Source organism: Leptonychotes weddellii, chromosome 4 (assembly GCF_054177405.1).
Source record: "Leptonychotes weddellii isolate Sample4059 chromosome 4, ASM5417740v2, whole genome shotgun sequence".
NCBI lineage: Eukaryota > Metazoa > Chordata > Mammalia > Carnivora > Phocidae > Leptonychotes > Leptonychotes weddellii.
In genome coordinates, this window is record NC_138372.1 from 7068463 (window position 1) to 7089373 (window position 20911).

The 20911-nt window shown below is 44.9% G+C and overlaps 1 protein-coding gene across 3 annotated transcripts in view; it reads left to right on the forward strand.

Moving 5' to 3' along the window:
- Positions 1 to 20911, forward strand: part of PEX14 (peroxisomal biogenesis factor 14) — a 117974-nt gene that overhangs the window by 31447 nt on the left and 65616 nt on the right. For all 3 annotated transcript variants that reach the window (XM_081816884.1, XM_081816886.1, XM_081816885.1), the window contains exon 3: positions 20265 to 20349. In XM_081816884.1, coding sequence (XP_081673010.1) covers positions 20265 to 20349 — 85 coding nt within the window. The remainder of the gene's footprint in view (positions 1 to 20264; positions 20350 to 20911) is intronic.

Genomic DNA, 20911 nt, shown 5'->3' on the forward strand with positions numbered 1-20911 from the left:
GTGTGAGCTCCCATGCCAAGAATCCCTGGGCATTTCTGATCTCAGCTGCCTCCCAGCCCCGCATTTTCACATGTCCCGACCTTCGTCCTCAATTCCGTGTTCTCGCTAGTCCCGTGCTTCTAATTGTTTGTTCGAAAATCAAACGCTTCCACTTCAAAGACCAACCAACTTTGAGAGTGTCTTGGTTGGAAAACCAAGCTAAATTAAAAAAATCCTTCACCCAGCTCTGGCTGCTTGTGTCTGGGAATACGGAAGTGGTTGTTCCTTATCATCATCCGTGGTGCTCTGAGCCTGGAACTCCCCCGCAGCACCATAGTCAGTGGGTCCAGGTTGCAGTGCGCTGATGGATTCGGGGACAGATCTAATGGGAGTGCAGAGATGATGTACAGTGTTAGCGGCTGGGTGTTGGGCATAAAGGCTGAAGGTCACCACTCCAGGAAACAAGACAGGTGCCGTGGGGTTAGACTCAGTGGTCAGTGACTGATCACGCCTCACATGGATTTGAGGGTTTAACCATCAGAGAGACTGATGTTAGTATTCGTTCCCCTGTCTTCCAAAATTGTATTCACAACAGCAGAAACACTGGAAAGTTAAAGCCCCCTTTTCTGGCAGAGTACAGATGACTGAATTCAGTCTTTGGCATCTGCGCTGTAGAGTGCCCTAGGAAGAACTGGGAAGCCAGGACAGTGTGCCCCAAGTTTTCATTTGTTCGCCCTGATGCTATTTCTCACTAGCTCCCCAGCATCGTTTTATAGCCCAAATCACATGAGAAACTGGGAAAACCGCAGCAAATGTGTTACTGGGTATACAGTCTTGAGAACTTTTTCTCCACCTGTAGAGGATGTGTGTTTACTTGGTCAGTGACGCAGATTTGCTCCCCTGGGTTTGCCGTGGGCCTGAGGGACCCTTGAGAAATGGTTATCAGATGGTAGTGGCCAGACAGAACCTGTTTCCATGATTGCGAGATCCGTTAGAGTCTCTTACTGGATCTCAGATCTCAGATCTCCCTGAAACTTTACCTGGGGTCGTCTTGATTTGACCTAGGCCTTGTCTGTTCTGGTATCTGTGGCTTTGTTTGCAACCATTTCCAGTCTCTGTTGCAGCCCAAGGCAGCCTGCTCTCCAGTGAACGTCGTTGCAAGCCAGCTCATAACAATTCTCAGGAGCGGCGGCAGGCTGTCCTGGTGCGGTCACCGTACAAACAGTACTGGGCTGTGCTGCCCAGACAGCCAGAAGAAAAACCAGTTCTTTAAAAACTGGTAATCAGGTGTTGGTTTAGAAGGGAGTAGTGTCAGGAATGGGTGAGGAAACCCCGGAAACAGATCTTGAGGTCATTTTGTCATCCTTGGGATGTGCACAGATTCTTCTCCAGACCCTGTGAACAGTATCTTCAGGTCATGACTCCTTCCCCACCTGTTTTGCCTTAAAGAGTTTCATTTCAGCTTTGGGATGAAATGTCAATCCCAGGTCTTTTGTGTTTATTTCTTTTCCAGAGTTTTTCAAAGCCCAGGCCTGCTCCCTCTGTTGCTTGTCGACCCTTCAACAGTGGCTGTCTTTCCCGCCTGCACTCCCCACTTCATCCTGGCAGAGGGAAGGAAGTGAAATCGGGGAACACTCGGACCAGGGGGAATCTAATTCTCTTTGGGTTTTGCTGGGCACACCCAGGAAAGCTTGCTTCTCTTCCCTTAAGTTCCAAGAAATGTTTTATGGCCTTAACCGTATAATAGGCTTGTGCCAGATTGGGATGTGTAGCGGAGGGTGGGGGGGTGGGGACACCCTCACTCTCCTGTTGGAGGTGCAGAGTGCTGGCTGCCATCAGGCAGAGTGAGCAGATAGCGCTGATTGGGGGTCAGTTCACCCCTGTGATATATCCCTTATGCAGATTTCCTTTGAAGAGTGAGGAGTCAGGTTCATTAATTAAAGGAGCCTGGCTCGAGCGCCCTGTAATTATAGGTGCTAGAAATCTGAATTTTAAGAGGTCTGTGCAGCTGCATTTTGAAAAATGTTAGGGAGGCACCGAGAAGTACAGGCTGTGGGCAAGAATGTGGCTGAACCAGATTTGGGAGGTTCAGGTTTTGGCAGAATTCCCCTTCAAATTCATATTTATCTTTTTTTTTTTTTTTAATGGGAAGCTGAAGCTCTGATTTTTATTTACTGTTGTTATTATCATTATTTTTTTTGATGAAGTTTATACCCTGTGACAGGCTGGTATTGTCAGAGTATGGAGGGCAAAACATGTAAACTAGAAGATGCTTATTTTATTTTATTTTTTTTTAAGATTTTATTTATTTGACAGAGAGAGACACAGTGAGAGAGGGAATACAAGCAGGGAGAGTGGGAGAGGGAGAAGCAGGCTCCCTGCGGAGCGGGGCTTAATCCCAGGACCCTGGGATCATGACCTGAGCCGAAGGCAGACACTTAATGACTGAGCCACCCAGGTGCCCCAAGATGCTTCGTTTTTAAGGAAGCAAGGGATATCTTTGGGTTCTAGGGATGCAGTGTTTGAAAAAATTAAGTAACTTCTTTCTTGAAACGAGTGAGGGGGAAAGGGAACAAAGTTATTTTGAATGCGATGTAGGGAGAGAAGTCCCAGGCATGTGCGGGACCCTAGAATCTTTGTGCCTACTTCTCTTCCCCAGAACAGTGTCCCCTCTGCCATAAATCACTTTTTGATGTGAACCCAGAGGTATAAACAGAAAATTTCAGACCTTTATGGGAAGTCCAGACCTGTCCCTTTTCTTTCTCATTTCCTTAATTATTTTTAGGTTGACCTTTTGCCTTGGGTGGTTTCTCTCCCCCCACCCTTTTTTTTAAATTTTCTATTCGATTTATAAGGTCTCTTTTTACTTCTTGTTAAAAACCTTTATTTTGGACTGTGACTATTTGCATCCCTGTTCATTAACATGGCTAATTTGGAATGTGGAGAAGAGGGGGGAAATGAAGATGAGTAGGGGTCCCTTCTTCACTTCCACCAAGAAGGAAAGAGGAGGCCTGTGGTGAGTGGGATCTCACCAGAGACCTGTGTGGCCAAACACAGGGCTCAGCACAAACCTGATGCCTCTGTGAGCCTCCTTTGTCCTTATTGGCTCTGTCTTCTTGGGGGTCTTGCAAACATTATCCCATTTCACAGTGTGGACCCTCTGCCTCTCCTTTGGGGATTACAAGGGGCTGAAGAAATATTATAAATGAATAAATACACAGAGATATATAAATATATATGTTAAAAGATAATCTTCTGTACTCTTTTATTCCATTCGCTTATGTATGTATACTGGGAAATCTTCTAGTGAACCCATAAGCTGTGGAGTAGAACAAAAGTCTCGAAGGCTGTCATTTGCTGCATTTACCATATGCAGATTGCAATTCCAATTAGATTGAAACCTCTATTTAGCAGAGTGGTTTTGTGAAATAAATAACTTTTGAAGAAGGCCTACTACATATAATAAATACCTATTTTTCCTTCACTTGCTGGCATCAAGCTTCCTGCCTTCCAAACACTTGCCCTGAAGTGCTGATTCAGAAGCAGGCGGCATCTTTGGGCTCTTTACAGAAGAAATGCTTCTCCTTTGCTTTCCTGGCACAGGGATTTCATCCTTGATTTACAGTGCTCAGCTTGTTAGCGCCGGCGAAGGGGAGGTGGTGTGAAGGTCATTATGTCCGTTTTGTCCTCTTGGAGAGAGAGTGAGGGGTGTGTTTATCTCCCTGTGTGCTTGTGGTGGTAGTGGTGGGGTTCAGGTGCTCCCCACTCTGTCCAAATGAGTCAGCCAAAACTCTTGTGTCTCTTTTCTACCCTCTCTACTACATGTCACCCAACAGGGGGTGAGTGATTTTGAAAGCCTAATTCAGAATTTCAGGAAGAGTAGCACACCACCTAGTAGAGAGCTTCCTCCCAGCACCCCCCTTTTCATCATCCTTCCCTTCTCAGCCCAGCCGTGACAAACTGGCGGGTAATGAACAGATCAGGTCCTCCTATTAGGCGAGTCCCAATGCTGGAAGCTGCTCTCGCTCTGTGCAGGTCCTTTAGCAGCTCTGCGCTTGTGGGTGGTGGTGCTCTAAGTGGTCCTAGCAGAAGGGAGTGAGTGCTTTGGGGAAAAGCGAACAGAACACTCTTTGGAAGAGAGAGTGCTTAAACAGGAGAGAGGGGGCAGTAAGGTGCCCAGCTTGAAAGCACCTGGTGAAAATACTTGGACTTCCAGGGTTGCGGTCCTGAACACCATCGCCTGTCTCAGCAATGGCACTCTGGGTTATAATAGGATGCCTGATTACAAAGAACATTTTGAAGGCCACTTAGTCCCAGGTTGGGCTGTGCATTAGGCGGCTAATCCTTTGCCATAATGCTGACTAGAATCGCAAAATTGGAAGTAAGCAGTTGTGTTCCAGCTTTGGCAGTAAATGATTCTGTTACAGGTGCTGCCCTGTGTGGCTTTTCCTCAGCTCCCCAACTTTTCTTTCCACAGTGGAAAGAAAAATTCGTTGTGAGAGTGTCCTCTTCTACCTACCAGTGACTTTTAAAAACGACGTTTCTACTTATGTGGTTGCTTTTTTCATCTTCATAATCTGAAATATTGACATGTAGATTAATATAGTAACATGCAGGGGCTACACATAGGCTCAGGTCCTTGGGCCTGGCATGTTGGAGCAGAAAGAAATACCTAATTGCATCAAAACCACTCTAAGTTCATATATGTGGAGCCCATCAAGCTGAAAGCATCCAGACAGCATCTGCTGTTATCAAATCACTCGCGAATCCAGCTAATTAAAATAGAGCTTCATTTTTCTGAACCATTGTTTGGCAGGAATTCGAAACGGGTCTAACCCAATTTCTGCGTGTTTATGAGCCTTTATTATATCAGAGGTACTTTTCTGTAAATGTACAGGGCAGCGTTAAATGAATTGACCCGCGCGGTATTGCTGTAGACGCACTGTGGACTTGCTAATGATCTCTCCTCCAGCTTTCTGGTTTCCAGACAGACTCCGGAAAGCTTCATGCTCTCCTTTTCTATCCTCTGCTCTTTGTCCTCCTCTTTTTTTTTTTTTTTTTTAATTTTCAGTTTTTAACTTTTACTTTTGACCGTCTTGCTTTCTTTGAAAACAGTACACACTTTTCATATTTGCTCCCTCGATGTTTGCTTTTTCCATTTCTGTTTTTCTCTTTCTTCCTCCCTTCCTGTTCTTGCTGTGCTTCCAGGGATAGATTTGCCTGCTCCCTATTCCTTCTTCCCCTTCACTTGTCTCTCCCCCGGTCTCTTCCCCTTGACATTCTCTTCAGTGCCTTTTCTTGAACCTTCTCTTTCTCCTTTCTCTTTTCTTTCCACCCTCTCCCATTTTTCCTAATAAAACGTTCTTATACCTTTGTCTCCACATGCAGATTTGGGCAGAAAATAGGTGCCTGGGGAGGTAGAGGCATTGGCTGCTGCGAGGTGACGTCAGCCTGTTTTGCTTCTCTGAATTTGCTTGCATGCTTTTCATTTTTGGTTTTCAAAAGATTTTTCAAAGCACATCTACTCTAGTTTATAGACTAATAATCTTACTTTGAAGATCAAAAGTGTGGTATAAATGCTAACTAATTCTTCCACGTGACACTTTGGTGCGTCTCTCTGCAGTCTTAGTCCCATTTTACAGATTAGGAAGTAGAAACAGGAAAGGTAAGCACTTCTTGGAAAGTTACCAAAGACGTTGGTGACTGAGTTAGAATTAGGACCAGGTCAGCTTTGGCTTTGCTTCATTGATGATCCCCTCCTTTTCGGAGCTTACTCTTCTCCCTGTAAGAAGATGTCTGTAAGATGAAGCTGAGGGGTTACTACTACACCTTTTTACCCTTCTCTTCGTGTCCTTACTTTTAGCCTTCTGAAGTTTTTTTTACATTTGTAGTCTTTTGACATTAAATGAATTTCTAGGTAATTCCTGGGAAAGGAGGAGGCCAAACCACTTATGGGCTGGTAAAAACCCGTCCGTTACAGTCTTGAAGCAGAGTGCTCACTTTCGGCTTCCAGCAGCTTCCAGTAAGTGGGCCCACGTCACACACGCTGGCCCCAGTGATCAGAGCATTGTAGGAAGCATTGCCGTATTTGATTGAATTTAGCCATTTGGGAATGACGTGTGTATGAAGTCGTCTCTTGCATTACTGTGGCCTTTATTATTGCTAATGCATTCTGACATTACAGGTGTAGCCTTGGCCCTCCCACAAAGGGCAAGGCTGCTCTTACCAAGCTTATGAGCAGAATTCATGAAGCTGTTATACAGTGAAACTGGTGTTCACATTTAGTTAATAAGCAGAGTAAGGGAAATGCTTTTATAGAAAAGATAGCCAAGTGACAGAGGCCTTTCCTAATTCCTCACCCAGCATTGTGTCAAAAATTGGATCTGTTACTGTTCTCCTACAGAGAACTGGGGCGAGCAGATAGAAAGCTCAGGAAAGTATATTTCACCTCTGTTCAAAGAAGGACTCCTGAGGGGCACCTGGCCACTCAGTCAGTAGAGCATGGGACTCTTGATCTCAGGGTTGTGAGTTCGAGCCCCACGTTGGATGTAGAGATTACTTAAAAATAAAATAAAATAAAATAAAAGGACTCCTGAAAATGAATTCACAGTCTCTTGAGAGTGAGTTCTCTTGTTTCTCTTGTTTTATCTGTAAGCATTGAAGTGGAAGCCCACTGATCATTTGTCAAGGTTGTTGAAGAGGGGGGAGTCTTAGATCGTATGTGGGACCGGATGGCGTAAGATCCCTTTTGACTCCTTTCCTTGTCCTGGATTGTAACAGCAAAAGCAGCATCTTCGCTTGGTGTACCTGGTTTTATAAGTGCCTGGTGTACTGTGTGGACCCGGTGAATGCTCAGTTAACTGTTCATTATTTAATCTTTGGCTTCCTGCTTCTTAATTTAACTTGAGTAAAAACTGTTCATGTTTGGGCGCCTGGGTGGCTCAATTGGTTGGGCGACTGCCTTCGGCTCAGGTCATGATTCTGGAGTCCCGGGATCGAGTCCCACATCAGGCTTCCTGCTCAGCAGGGAGTCTGCTTCTCCCTCTGACCCTCTTCCCTCCCGTGCTCTCTGTCTCTCATTCTCTCTTTCTCAAATAAATAAATAAAATCTTTAAAACAAAACAAAACAAAACAAAAAAAACTGTTCATATTCAGTCCAGGAAAACCACTATCTCTGGCTCCCTCCTAGATGAGTCATTTTGGATAGGCACAATGAGATGGCCATCAAGATCTGTGTGAAAACCAAACAAAACACTTTGAAACTTTGGGCTGGGAATTACATAAAATGGGTTATATACTTTCTTACGTTATTAGGCAGAGTATCTGGAATATAATTTAGTCCTCATGACTCAGTATTGTCATTGTAGACATAAATGTTTGTATTGTGTTGAAAGTGAGCTCTGTTTTCAAAAACTGTTGGAATATAGATCTGTTGTATATTTGCCCTTATTTGGAATGATTCCACCTACGCTGAACGACCCCCAACTAATAAACTTTTTGAGTTTTTTGTTTGCTTTTCATGGATGTTTCTCTCTTGACATTTGTTGCTAGGCTTCTTTTGCTGTCTGGTCTTTTTCCCTAAGTATCTCTCTGTTAGCTGGCTTGTATCTCCTTTCTCATTTGCAGTTTTAATCTTCTGTAATTTGGATATCAGATAACTAAGGTTGTCTGTAAAATAAGTGTAAGTAAGTAGTGTGAGTAAAGCTTTGCTATGTGCAATATATGTGGAATCTGTCATTTCTTTTTTAGCAACGGTGATTTTTTTTTTCTCCCTTTCCTTCTCTCCTTCCTCTTCTCTGTTGGTTTTCTCTCTCTCTCTCTTTTTTTTTTAATTTGGGTGAGATTAAAGAGCTGAGATCTAGAAGGGTTGGGTCTTATCCTTGACCTGAGCCCATATCCCTGGTTGAGGTATCACAGGCCGCCTCTCGGAGTCAACTTAGAAATTATAGAGTGGATGGCTGGAGGGTCCAGAAGGTCTCTTTAGCTTTAGCTCTCGTTTTACAGAAATGAAGGAATCTGCGGCCCGGAGCGGGGACATGAGAGGCTGGGTCTCAGGACACATTAGTATCAGGGCTGGACTCCGTGTGCAGGTGTCTTGAGACCCAGCCTGCTTTCTATCCTGCCATTCCACCAGGTTCCGTTCCTTACCAATTTTGAGCAAAATGTGGGTAAATGAGGAAATACAGGGTTTGTGTAAGGTGAAGTCATAGAGAAAAATTCTCTGCTGGCTAGGGTCAGGTTTAGAATGAAAGTACATAAACCAGAAAAGGTTTCTGTTTGTTGCAGTGTTTGGCTGTGTTTGCACTCAAGGCTGATACCGATATTGTAGGAGAAGCTTTAATCCTTTCATTCAAATTTACAAGAAATGCTGTTTCCTTTTAGTTTAAAAAAAAAGAAAAAAACTCCAAGAGAGCATTTGATTTGAGGAACCAAAAGTCTAGAAAATGTATCCGGGAGTCCTCGTCAATTTGGGGCATAATGAAATATAAAAAATACTCAATAAAAGCTCCTTTATTACTTTAACTGTTTAGATGTGGAGTTTTTAGCCATCAGGTTAATGTTTTGGTATCATTTTTTTATTTGATTGTGAGCACTTTTCCAGGTAGCTCTGCCACTCGAGCGCTAATCAGATTCCCACAGATGAATGGTGCTAGCTGCAGCCTGACATCACCGCAGTTTTGCTTCGACATTATTTTATTTGGTTTTCCTGTAAAAGTTAATAACTCTGTGTCCATGTGTTTAAACAGGCAGGAAGAGAGAGAGAAAGGACAATGAGCAGAGAATGATGAGCGAGGTCTCAGGAAGCTTCTGCCAGATTGAGGAAATGTAGGGATTTTGTGATTTCAAAGTATTTCACCCTCCTAGTGGGGTGTGGAGAATCAAGAAGGTTGCAGAGCAAGATGGTAATTCATAATCCTTCAGATAACAAAAAGTGAACTTCTCTGTTTCCCAGACAGAGCTGGAAGAAATTGGAAATGAGTTACTATTAATTTAGAGGAGGAGGAGCAGGGTGCTCAGTAGAACTGATTTGCTTAATTGTGAAAATTGTTTAAATGTTGTGTTAATTGTAAGTAAATTACGTGCTAATTTTAGATGACCAAGATCGGTAAGAATATCAGATGTAGGGCGTAAAGACCCTCCTTTTGATCTGCCCATCAGAGGTGGGAGATCTGTAATGAGGGCCTCATGGCTAAGGTGGCTCTGGTGTCTAGTAGGCCTCTCTCGAGTCTTTTATCTTTAAAGGTTTTTTTTTTTTTTTAATTGGTAGCTGTGGTTGTTAATAATAGGAATGTTCACCATGTTTAGTGAAAGATTACAGAATGGTTCAAAGCCATGATGATTCTTCCATTTGATTCTTCCTTCCTGCTGTGGATTTCCTTGCTGAGCTAAAAGTTCTAAACTGGAGTTTATCAGAGAACGCAACTAGAGTGATAGTGTTTGATTCACTCTCTCTTCTGAATTTACACCTTGGTCCTGTGGGTACAAATCTGACAGTGGGGACAAGAGTCAGTTCCAGAGCTCTTGTTTCAGTGCTTCTGGAAGATACAGGAAAGAGTGATGCCTCTTTCCCCATCTGTGTCCGAGGTGTAGCTTGACTTGCTTCTTTCTTCCGTACTCGTGGTGTGGATAAGTTCCTCCTACAGTCAGCTACGGGGGAGTGACCTAGATCAGATACCCCTTTCTTAGAAGATAGAACCTGACCACCAAGTTTCTTATTTCATATGGATGCCAGGTAGCCAGAGTCGGTTCCACCGACGTGGCTCATCTCTTTAGACAGCCTATTCCTGTCTACTCTCTGGGGCTTGTGTGCTTGGGGAGGAGGGTGCTTTTCCTCTGAGAGGAGCTGATTTCATTTCACTAGTTGAATAGAAACCGTTTCTAATCCCTATCATCTTACTGTAAATTTGAAGATTTGTGAGTCTGCCAGTATTATGAATCATACTTTTGGATCTCATACTTTTATTTTTTTCCTCTTAGGCCATAAAAGAACCTAAACTAATAGCGGAAACTAGGACTTAGTGGTCTTCTGTTAGTGCAGATATTAACTGCTTACTTTCTTGGGCTCTCCAGTAGATCTAAAGGTGATTTAAAGGCTGTCTACATTTGTCATTATTTATTTATTTATTTATTTATATGCAAAATATTTTACATTTCTAAAAAATACTTATTTATTAGAGAGACAACACGAACAGGAGGGGCAGAGGGAGAGGGAGGGAGACTCTGAAGCCGACTCTGTGCTCCGGGCTCGATCTCATGACCCCGAGATCACGACCTGAGCTGAAACCAAGAGTCAGAGGCTTAATAACTGACTGTACCACCTGGGCGCCCCTGTATACAAAATATTTTAAATAGCGCACTATCTAGTTAAGCGATATCCAGCCTGGAGGCCAAGGCAGTTGCACGTGAGCTAGAATGGAGTCCAGGCGGGCCTAGCTGAAAATTCCTCTTTTCTTTATTTTTTTTCTTTTTTCTTTTTTTTTGTTTTGGAGGAGTACAAATTAATTTAGTAGGTTAAGTAGGGAATGCTAACTGCAGAGAGGGCAGATCAAGTACAAAAGCAAAAGAGTATAGCAGAATGTCACAGTCTGGAAAGAGCTAGATCTTGTCTCTCCTTTGCGGGACAGCACTAAAGAAGAGCTAGCGGTATACCTGTTACTATTTATGAAAACAGTTTTATCTCTTCTTTTTACCTCTGTCCGTCGTCTGTCTGCTTATTTGCTCAATCCTAGTACATGTGTGTAGCAGTATCAGGATTGTTGACTTGCACTCCCCTGGGAAACAACTTTATTAACTACAGGCCAGTGCTTATGTGTGATTCCTTTAGTCCTCAGACTACAGTCTTCACTTGTTTCCTAAGGTACGTACGTAATTTTCCCCTTATGCCCTCGAATGAAGTTATGTCCTAGACTTGAAACACAGGTTCCTTTTTTTAAAATACATTTTTACCTCCTTCGCTCATGTCTTCTGCCCCTTCTACCCCTCAGCCCCTGTCTCTGGCAACCACCAATCTGAGCTTGTGTGTATGTTTTTTTTTTTTTTTTTTATTCTTATGTTAATCCCCATACATTACATCACTAGTTCTAGATGAAATGTTCCATGATTCATTGTTTGTGCATAACACCCAGTGCTCCATGCAGAACGTGCCCTCCTCAATACCCACCACCAGGCCAACCCATCCATGTGTATGTTTTTTTTTTAAGAATTTATTTATTTATTTATTTGGAGATTGAGAGCGGTGGGGAGGGACGGAGGGAGAGGGAGAGAGAATCCCTAGCAGACTGCCTGCTGAGGGCGGAGCCCAACAGAGGGCTCCATGCCATGACCCTGAGATCATGACCTGAGCTGAAACCAAGAGTCGGAGGCTTAACCGACTGAGCCACCCCTGTGCCCCTTATTTGTTTTTGTTTTGTTTTTTTAAATTCCACATATAACAGAGATTATATGGTATTTGTCTTTCTCTGTCTGACTTCACTTAGCATGATACCCTCGAGGTTCATCCATGTTGTCACAAATGGCAAGATTTCATTCTTTTCTTTTATGGCTGAATAATATTCCTGTGTGTGTGTGTGTGTGTGTGTATGTGTGTGTGTGTGTGTGACAGAGAGAGAGAGAGAGAGAAAGGGAGAACACACATAATAATTTCTTCATCCATTCATCCATTGGACACTTAGGTTGTTTCCATATCTTGGCTATTGTAAATAATGACATTTGTCATTTTAAATTCTTTTCTTGCTGTCTTTGCATTCAAACTGTTTCAAGACTATGTCTGTTTCTTTTGTAGTCAAATCTATTTTAACATTAAGTCTCTAGTTTTTTTGTGGGATGTTTGGTAGGAGTGTCATTTAGTGACGCCTCAAAGGTTTTAGTGTTGTGTTGTATGTGGGGTGACTGTAGACAGAGTTTCTTGGTCTAGAGCTTATCTTCCGTGGAATCCAGGAGCACATCTCATTGCTCTCAGAGCCCAAGGTGCTAAGCCATCCTGAGGAGACCCTGTCCTGCACCGCCTGGTGGTCATCCGTTCAGTGTCCAGCCTCTACTGTCACTGTCCATGACATAACCTTTGTCCCCTTTCTAATCATCTCACATCTCGATAGTGCATGACCAGAGAGGGCTTTGCCAATCTCCGTGTGGCCCCGACTTCAAAAGAAGTGGGACATGAAGCACTGTTCCATCTGCTGAACATCTGAGAAATAGTGGCGTTGGAGAGCCGTAACCAGAAAGCAGAAAATTCAGCCTGTGGTGGAGAGAGAGGGACAGGGAGGTAGAAGCAGTGGTATCATTAGGAAGGTCCTGGGGACTGAGTGCTACATATTTTTAGTGTTGGAGTCACCAGCCACCGTCACTGAGTGAGCTCACAGTTCTCCTAGGGAGCATCTTGGACACTGAGTCATTACATTCCTTTGGAGTGATTCAACCCAACAGCTTGACACCTTCATTAATTTTACAACGCGAAGCCTGGGTGCTCTCTGCTTCCTCTTTAGCAGCGCAGGGAAATTAGAGGAATATAGAAAATGCAAAACCGAGGGAAACTGGCAGAAGGAGCAGTCAAGGAGCTGTTGAAAGACACCGTGTTAAGGAATTGAACTCCTTGCCTTTCCTTGGTACCTCTTGGGACCGAGCACCCAACTCTTGCCACACGTCTCTGGCACATAAACCTTTTATTTCTGTTCCTGGCACGCCGGCCAGACCTCCGACTTGCAGCCAGCTCGTTTGCCTTCTCCGCTGAGGTCACTGTTACCGTGATCCGTGTATAATGGCATTTTCCTCCTCTTTTCAGTATGGAGGCTATTACAGTTTCTTCTCTAAGCAGGACTTCAAACAATTTGCTGCCAGTTGGATTTCAAAGCCAAGGAAAAGGCAAATGTCATCCTTTTTTCCTCCCCTCTTTGGGTAACTGCTTTGTTGGTCGCATCAAAAATTAGAGGGGCTGCTATCTAAATTCAGGTGGGGATGCATGGGGACAAGGCATTTAAATTTGCTTTTCTTTCTCCCTGAAGGAGAAAATCCTTTTCCTTCTCAACCTTTCCTAAAAAGGAACTTTGATCTTCTCAACCCAGAAGTAAGGGTTTTCATTTCCTCTCCGGCAAGCGTGTGCACTCCGGCCCTGTGTGTGGCGCGGTCACAGGCGGGCCGTGCAGCAGTAGCTCCTCTGCTTTTCAGCTTTGCCGCCACAACTGCACCAGCTCCCCGTGGGCTGCAGGCTGGCACCCAGAGTACCCTCCAGGGTCACCCTCGTGCCCCTAAGATCACTGTCACTTGATATTAAGCTGTGCACGTTGGCTTAAGATGCTTTTTAATTTCCACACACATTTCTGGAAGAACTAGTTTAATCAAATAACAAAACAATGACATTCTGACAAGCAGTTCATGCAATATTTTTAACTCGGGCCAAGAAGAAGAAAAATTTAAATGCAGAGGTATTTCACTTTGAAAGGTAGTTTTGGTGCACACGACGTTGCCACTTTTCATAAAGGCTTTTACTACATATATCAATGTGTTTTAAGAGAGACTAGGGTCAATAATGCGTGCTTTGGAATTCCCTAAATACAGATTTACACAGTAGACCTTAAAAATACTATGTTCTATCATGTCAACTCTTGTGCACTCCTACTAGAGATACTTTATTTCTTTAATGTGAAAAACAAAAGGACAGAGGAAAGTAAAACAAAGGAAATTAGGGCCCACAAGCTTAATTAGTATAGGGTTGTAACCCAAATCAACAATGGGAAGGACACAGTGACAAAAACCAGGAAATTCCAAGTCGAAAGAGAGGCTCTTTCCTTTAACTCCTTGAGTGCCGGGGCGCTTACTAGTATACTGCTTGCCCAGGTGCAGGAGGCTGGCTCAAGTACAACGCACTGTCTTTATCTTTGAACTTCCTGGCTATTGTTGACTTACCCCTCTCCTTTCCCCCTTGATGTGAATGAAACATACCTCTGTGTGTGTGTGTGTTAACTGTAGATAAACGGGCTAGAAGTACCTCTTGATTTTGTAACCCTCAGAGAAGGAGAAAGAGTAAAAAAAAAAAAAAAAAAAAAACTGTCACTGTCATCTGTTCATTTTTAATGAGCAATTTTAAAAAATTGAAAATAAAAGAGGAAAATGAATAGGTGTTGAACCAGCCCGTGATATGTAAATGCCAACTAGTAATTACCTAAAACCTCAATTTTCATTCTGTTTCATCTTGCAAAACATTTCATTTTCCCTGAGTGAAAACACTTCACTGGGGCTGTGGGAGTCAGCGGGGCGGCCGCCCCTGGACTGCGCGGCCGCCGGCTCCGGCTAGGGGGCACTTTGGCTCTGCGCTTGGGCTGCCCGAGTGGCGCGCGTCCACCTCAAGGTTATTCCCCTCTTGCCATTCCAGTGGTTTTGCTCGGAGCGTTCAGTGGCGCCCCTCCCTCCACTCCCACTAGTCTGGTTTCGGGGAGCCTCATTCCTCCTTGTCCTTGCACGGGATCGTATTGAATTTTGGCTGACCGAGCCTTCCTGTGCATATTAACTTTCCTCTCACCTGCCTGCGAGCGCCTCAGCTTCCCTGAGTGGCACCTCACTCTTGAGAGCAGCTTTCTGCCAGGCCCCTTCCTCCCTTTGGGATTTCAAACACAACAGTCTCAGTTTTTTGTTTTGTTTTTTTTTTTTTAAAGATTTTTTTTTATTTATTTGCCAGAGAGAGACACAGCGAGAGAGGGAACACAAGCAGGGGGAGTGGGAGAGGGAGAAGCAGGCTTCCTGCGGAGCAGGGAGCCCGACGCGGGGCTCGATCCCAGGACCCTGGGATTATGACCTGAGCCGAAGGCAGACGCTTAACCACTGAGCCACCCAGGCGCCCCAACAGTCTCAGTTTTTATGTTTACTGCTGCTGCTTTTTCTTCTTTCTTTTCATTTTGGCGACTGGGGGGGGCAGGGGGGACGGCGGGGGCGGCCCCCCTCGCTTGAAGCTCACACACGTTTGCTCCCCTGCCGCACTTAGAACGCGGGTTCTGACATTTCTTTGCGGACTCATAGATTTCCTTTCATTCTGGTTTAGGATCTGACGCCTTCTGGGTGCATTCGTGCAGTGTCTCGGCATGTGGCCCGCGGGTGCCCCTGCTTCCAGAGCGGTTACCCTTCTCGGCCCCTTCCCTAGCTGGAAGGAGAGCAAGGAGGCTCGAAAGAGAACGAAGAGCCTGGGATTGGCGGCCGCAGATTAGAGAGGATTCTGGATGCAGAGAGCCAGAATTATGTTGTCCTAGGACCCTGGATCTGAAACTGCTTTGCCTGGAATCTCAAGGAACACGGCCTCTTTAGTGAGATATATAGCTTCATAATTAGCCCGTTGCATTTTTTCACGAGTGCTAGCATCAGCGTTCTACGATGTGTTTCTCTGATTAACAGCTGCTTTGCAACTATTTCCTTGTGCCACCGATGACCATATTTGTCAAGGAACTCCTGACAGAGTACTGATTTCTTACTAAAATGCAGCATTTCTGTTTGAAGAGGGTGCTCTCATTCTCAGCATTGCCTAGCTTTTAAAGTCAGTCCTTGTTAAAACTCGAGTTGGCTTTGGTCTAACGCTTGTTAACAGGATGCTGGGTATCTATCTACTTTAGAGCACGAGCATAGGAACCTTTCACAGGCAATTTAATCTTCTGAGCAGTGCACGTGCGCCGGCGCAGCGTCGGGAGTGGGGGTTCAGGCCCGCACATCGGTCGTTTCTTTTGCCCTCCGGTTGTGATCTCTCTGGGTTAAAAAGGACTTGGCTTTGGTTGTTAGTGTCATTAATTTTTGAATATTTTTAATATTTTAAAATGGCTCATGAATGCTCACAGTTTAGGAGATAGATGTGTATGTAGCACACAGGAGTGCTGGAATTGGTGGCATTCCAAATAAGTGTCACTGGAGACAATGCATCCGGTTTACATGTCAGGTGCAAAGTGCTCAGGCTTCCTCACACCCCAGGCTCGTTATTAGGCAAGCTCTGTTCTCCCGTCCCCCTCGTGCAGAAAATAAAGCGTATGTTCTGAAGATTACAGTGTGCAGGTCTTTTGTAGGAGAGTGGGAAACACATAGGAAGCACCTCTTCAGCGAGGACTGCCAGAACCTCGATTCTTCTCACCAGGGATTACTTACCCTACACAGTGCATTTAACAGCGCATAGTTCATCGTAGAGAGCCCCCGAGTATACTGTATTCCATTGATTTACAGTCACAAATCCTGGGCTCTCAAACAAGGGTCTCTCGCGGTTGGCTGATCATCTGGGGTCCAGAGGTGTCCTTCAGCCCCAAGTCCCCTCTTCCTCCTGGCTGCAGCGGTCCCTCCAGCACGCCCATTGCAGAGGCAGGCAGTCACTTTAGTGATAAACAGGGAAAATGATCAAATTTCCCTAAGACTGAGGAGTTTGATGGTGCCGGGGTGCTTTTATTTTGCTTTTTGGGGGAGGGAGGCAGAAGATAGGGTCACGGAAATAGGGGTGGCGAGAAACTTTGCTTCTGTTTTCTTCCGAGTTCGTCGTCTGTATTTTTATGGTGCAGCTCCTGGTAATCCGAGGTGCACTCATTAGGAACTCTCAGTGCAAGAGGAGGGGAAAGGAAAGCCGATTCCACGTTTCTCGTGGACTCAGAGGCGAGTGGCTTCCCACAGCGGCATCAGGTGCTTTGCGCCAGAATCTTCCCTGGCTTACTGCACTCCCACGACATGTGCAATAAAGTTCCTGTCTCCGTTTTACATCTTTGACATTGAGGCGGAAGATTTGGCCTGAATTTATGTAATTTAGTTGGGCACAGATATAACCCATGAATAGTCACATTCATCTCCTAATTAGAAAATCAAATGATAATACAGGACAGGCTGCAGGCACCCCATCCCTTCGGCCAACAAAAGCACGCTGTGTGTGTTGGACCTCTGCAGAGGAAGAGTCAGTTGAGTTGCTTCATGAAGTTAATGAAAAGTGTCCAACCATGGGTGAATGAAAGATGCGGACTGAGGGTGCTGGCAGTTACTTAGTGTGCTAAAACGTTTGCATTGTGGGTAAAGATTTGGGGGAGATCTTTTACCATCTGTGGATGAATCCCCGGGCATATAAAATTCCGATTGGACAGGCCTTAACCCCCTGTTGTGGCGGCAGGGGTGGGGTGGGGGAGTAAAGAGTAGCCGAAGAAATAATTAGTGAACAGCGGAGAGAGGTTTTCATATGTTCACACTTACATGTAGCTGCTTATCTGGGTATCTTTCTTATTCAGCACATTATGTTGAGGCTGTTAGTTTGGATGCTTTATATTTTTGCATCTGGCGTAGTGATATAGATGCTGTTAAATGTGTGATTTGCCTGTCGCCTGCATTTTCAGACAAAGATCAAGAGGAACATAAACGAGCCCCAAATATACTTTATGTAGGTGTTTGGCAGTATGATTTTATATGGCTTGAAATTAGTGAATGGAAACTTTAAAAGAAATTGTTCATATTTTTGCAAGTTTGAAGTGTGCCGGGACTTTGTCAAATTCCCGTTAAAATAAATACGTCAATTTCATCTCCCTTCCGAATTCATTTATCTTGCTTTTTTAAAAGGTGTTTTCTACTTTACCTGATGTTTAAATTGGATTCGCTCGTTTATGCTGTTCTTTGCTATATCCCCCACGTTTTTCTTAAATGAATTACTAATGACAGAGCACTCCATCATTCCCTCTCTACAGCCACTTTAAGGAAAGCATGGTGATCTAAACCTTTTAACCTATTAAAGATGATTTTTCCCAATTGAATCAGACCCACCACAGGTGTAATAACTAATCATTTAAACTACACCTGCTATTATGTATTTTTAAGCCATTATGCGTGTTGGATAGATGATAATTCATGTTTATTGCATTGTCCGATGGATCCGTTTTGCCTACACTAGGCTGATTAATGTATTTAAAGAACTAAGAGATGCAATTTTTAAAAAAAAATTGATGGAATGCGCCAGGCGCTGCATTGAGTGCACCATTAAACCCATCAGAACTTTGCTCTCTGACCAGAAATGCATATACCAAGGACTATATTAAAAAAGCAAGGTGAAACCTGTGCGTTTTAGTGGTGGGATTCTGTTTTCTTCCTCTGTCACGGAAAATTTTGGAAGGATGAAGGAAAGGGCGATGCTTCTATGGGTAAATGAGAGGAGCCGTGCTGTTAATGTCTGCTGCTTAAGGGCCGCTCATCCACAGTCCCTCTGACACCTGGTGCACACGTCGCCGCGTGCGGCCACCGCCGCATGGGACTGGTGCTGTAATTGTCTTGTGTGTGGAAGGTGCGCTTTTTTCTCCAGGTGAAGAGCAGTCATCCCCGAGGCATCTGAACCAGGCCGATGGCCTTTGACCCCGTGGGGCCTGTGACGGTGTAGCTGTCCACTCCTTCCTGGACCTGGGCCTCTCTTCCTCTTGTCTCTCTCCTTCCTCCTTCCCCACGTCCCCTTCCCACTTCTCCTCTCCCCACTTCTTCTGCCTCCCCTTCTGGTCCAGCTCCTCTGCCTTCTCCACTTGTCCAGTGGCCGCCTTCTCCCCTGCCGCTCCCTCCTGCTCCCCAGTCCCTCTTCTGTTTTCCTCTTCTTTCTCTCCCTTCTCCCATCGCTTCATTAGAATGCATCCGTTTTGTAGATGTGTGTCAGATTATTCTTAAGTTTGGTGCGACCCGAGGCGATGTGGTTGAGGGGCCGAGGGGGCGTGGGATGTGGAGTTCGGGGGTCTAGAATCTGGAGCATGGGTTTCTCTCTAGTCCAGAGCTGGCTGGTTACCACTGCAGCTCATGATGCGGGTTAAGAGTTTGCAATGCTGGACGAATTACAACCAGTCTCTAGGAACACGAGTGCGTCTTATCGCCGCCAGGCCCGAATCTAAAGGTCTGGGACACCTGAATTCATCCTTCAGGGAGAATGTCTCAGGCTAGCCTCCAATAGAGGGATTATGGGGGAAGGTACATAAGGGAATTGCCCTGGCCTTTTGTGTTTTTTTTTTCCCTCATTTATCCTCCTATCTTTTGCTACCAGGGAAGCCTGGCTGGACTCAGGATTAAATTCATATAAAATAGAATATTTGTAAGTTGTGTTCCATTGATAGTCACGGTACTTTGTGCTTGAGTCTCTGGATAGCTGCTACCCTTAGTCTGAAGGATCTTAGAAAAGTTCCTTATATTTGGTCCCTTAGAAATGTTTTCTTTCAACAGCTTAGGAGTGAACTCCAGGGTCTGTTGACTTTACCTGTAACACAAGACTATATTATTCTTTTGGTCTTGATGAGATGAATAATGCCAGCCATTTAAAACGGCCCCTTTCCTGTCTGGGGCAGGTTGGCGTGTCCCCCCCGCATTGCACTAGTGCGCGGGACGGAGAGCACACAGGCGGCGTGCAAACACACGCCGAAGGTTAATACCTTCAGCAGTTTTCCTCCCACCCCCTCCTTGGCTTATTTGTAGATATGAAGATTTCATTAAATAATATCATTACCAGAGGTAGGGGGATTGTCTGTCAATCTGTCAGCTTTTAGCTACGAAACCCCAAACTTTGTCCTTTGAAGTCTCTTCAGGACTGAGCTCCGTTGCATAAGAGGGACCGGTGTGAATGGCTGGGTGCCGTTGTCTCTTATATAATCCTTCCCAGCCGGTCTCTGCTCAGCACTTTGCCAGGCTCTGTGGAGGCAGCGTGGTCTCTTCTCCTCGGGTGCTTGCAGTGTAGTTGGGGAGGCAGCCTGAACATTAGAAGGCAGTATGATTATGTCTTCAATTATATGGTACACACTACGAGCATCAAAGAATTTAAGAGAATAGGGAGATCAGAGATGGCTTGCTTATTTAGGGAAGACTTCGAGGAGTTAGCACAGGCTATAAAAGGGCTGTGCTGGTGTGCGTGTGTGCGCGTTTGTACACGTGTACGTGTGTGTGTGTACGCAATGTTTAGACAGGTAGAGGCAGGAAAGGGAGGCTGTCTAGAACAAGGGCATAGCTTGAGCACAAGTGCAGTGACATGGATGAGCATCGCCAGGAGAGGGCTACCTGCCGAGGAGTATGAAGAGACAGCTTGAACAGGGAGAAGAGGAAAAGATTATTGCAGGTCTTAAAAGCTAGGCTGAGGAGATTAGGTTTGATAGAATCAGATACAGGGAGCCAGTGGGACCTGACATAGTCTTTTATTTAGGTAGATTTTAAATGTGAGAAGTAACTGGTTATATATTTGACCACAGTGGTGTGCCTATTTCTCTGGACCTGGGATAAACTGGTAGGATTTTTAATCTTGAAATTCAGCCTATTGAAGTTTACTTTTTTTCTTTTATCTCCCTGACCAGATTGCCACAGCAATGAAGTTTCTACAGAATTCCCGGGTCCGCCAGAGCCCACTTGCGACCAGGAGAGCGTTCCTTAAGAAGAAAGGTACAGGTTTCCCAAGGCCATACAGTGTGGCCTGCAGAAAGGGACTGGGGACGGGGCAGACGAAAGCCACGTTGTTGCTGAGAGGACCTTCCGTAGTTGTCCCACTGGTGTGGGGGTGAGGGGAGCCCCCTCAGTGGGAATGCAGGCTTCTTTCCTTACAGTGGAGCAGAGAGATGATACTGTCTGGATGATCCAGCACCAGGTGTTAGGCCAACAATTTAGCCCAGGACAGCCTGGTACTGGCATCAAGAAGAGGCCCATTGGATGAGACTGTGGAGGACTTCTGCTTCTGGTCCGTTCTTCTGATAATATGACCCTGGCTACACAGTGACTGGCTTTAGGTTAGGAGGTCAGCTGCCTCAGTAAAGAATCAGGAAGAAAGAAATTGAAAGACGAGGGAAATGAGATGACTAAACAAGGTCAGGTTAAGGTCAAGCTTGGGGTCAGTCTGATTTACGGATTGAAGTGGTAAATTACTGGTTTTATGGTATTTCTGTAAGCAGGGATTAAATGGATCTTGACAAATTCAATATTGTCCAAAGCAGAAAGAATCTCTTCTAGC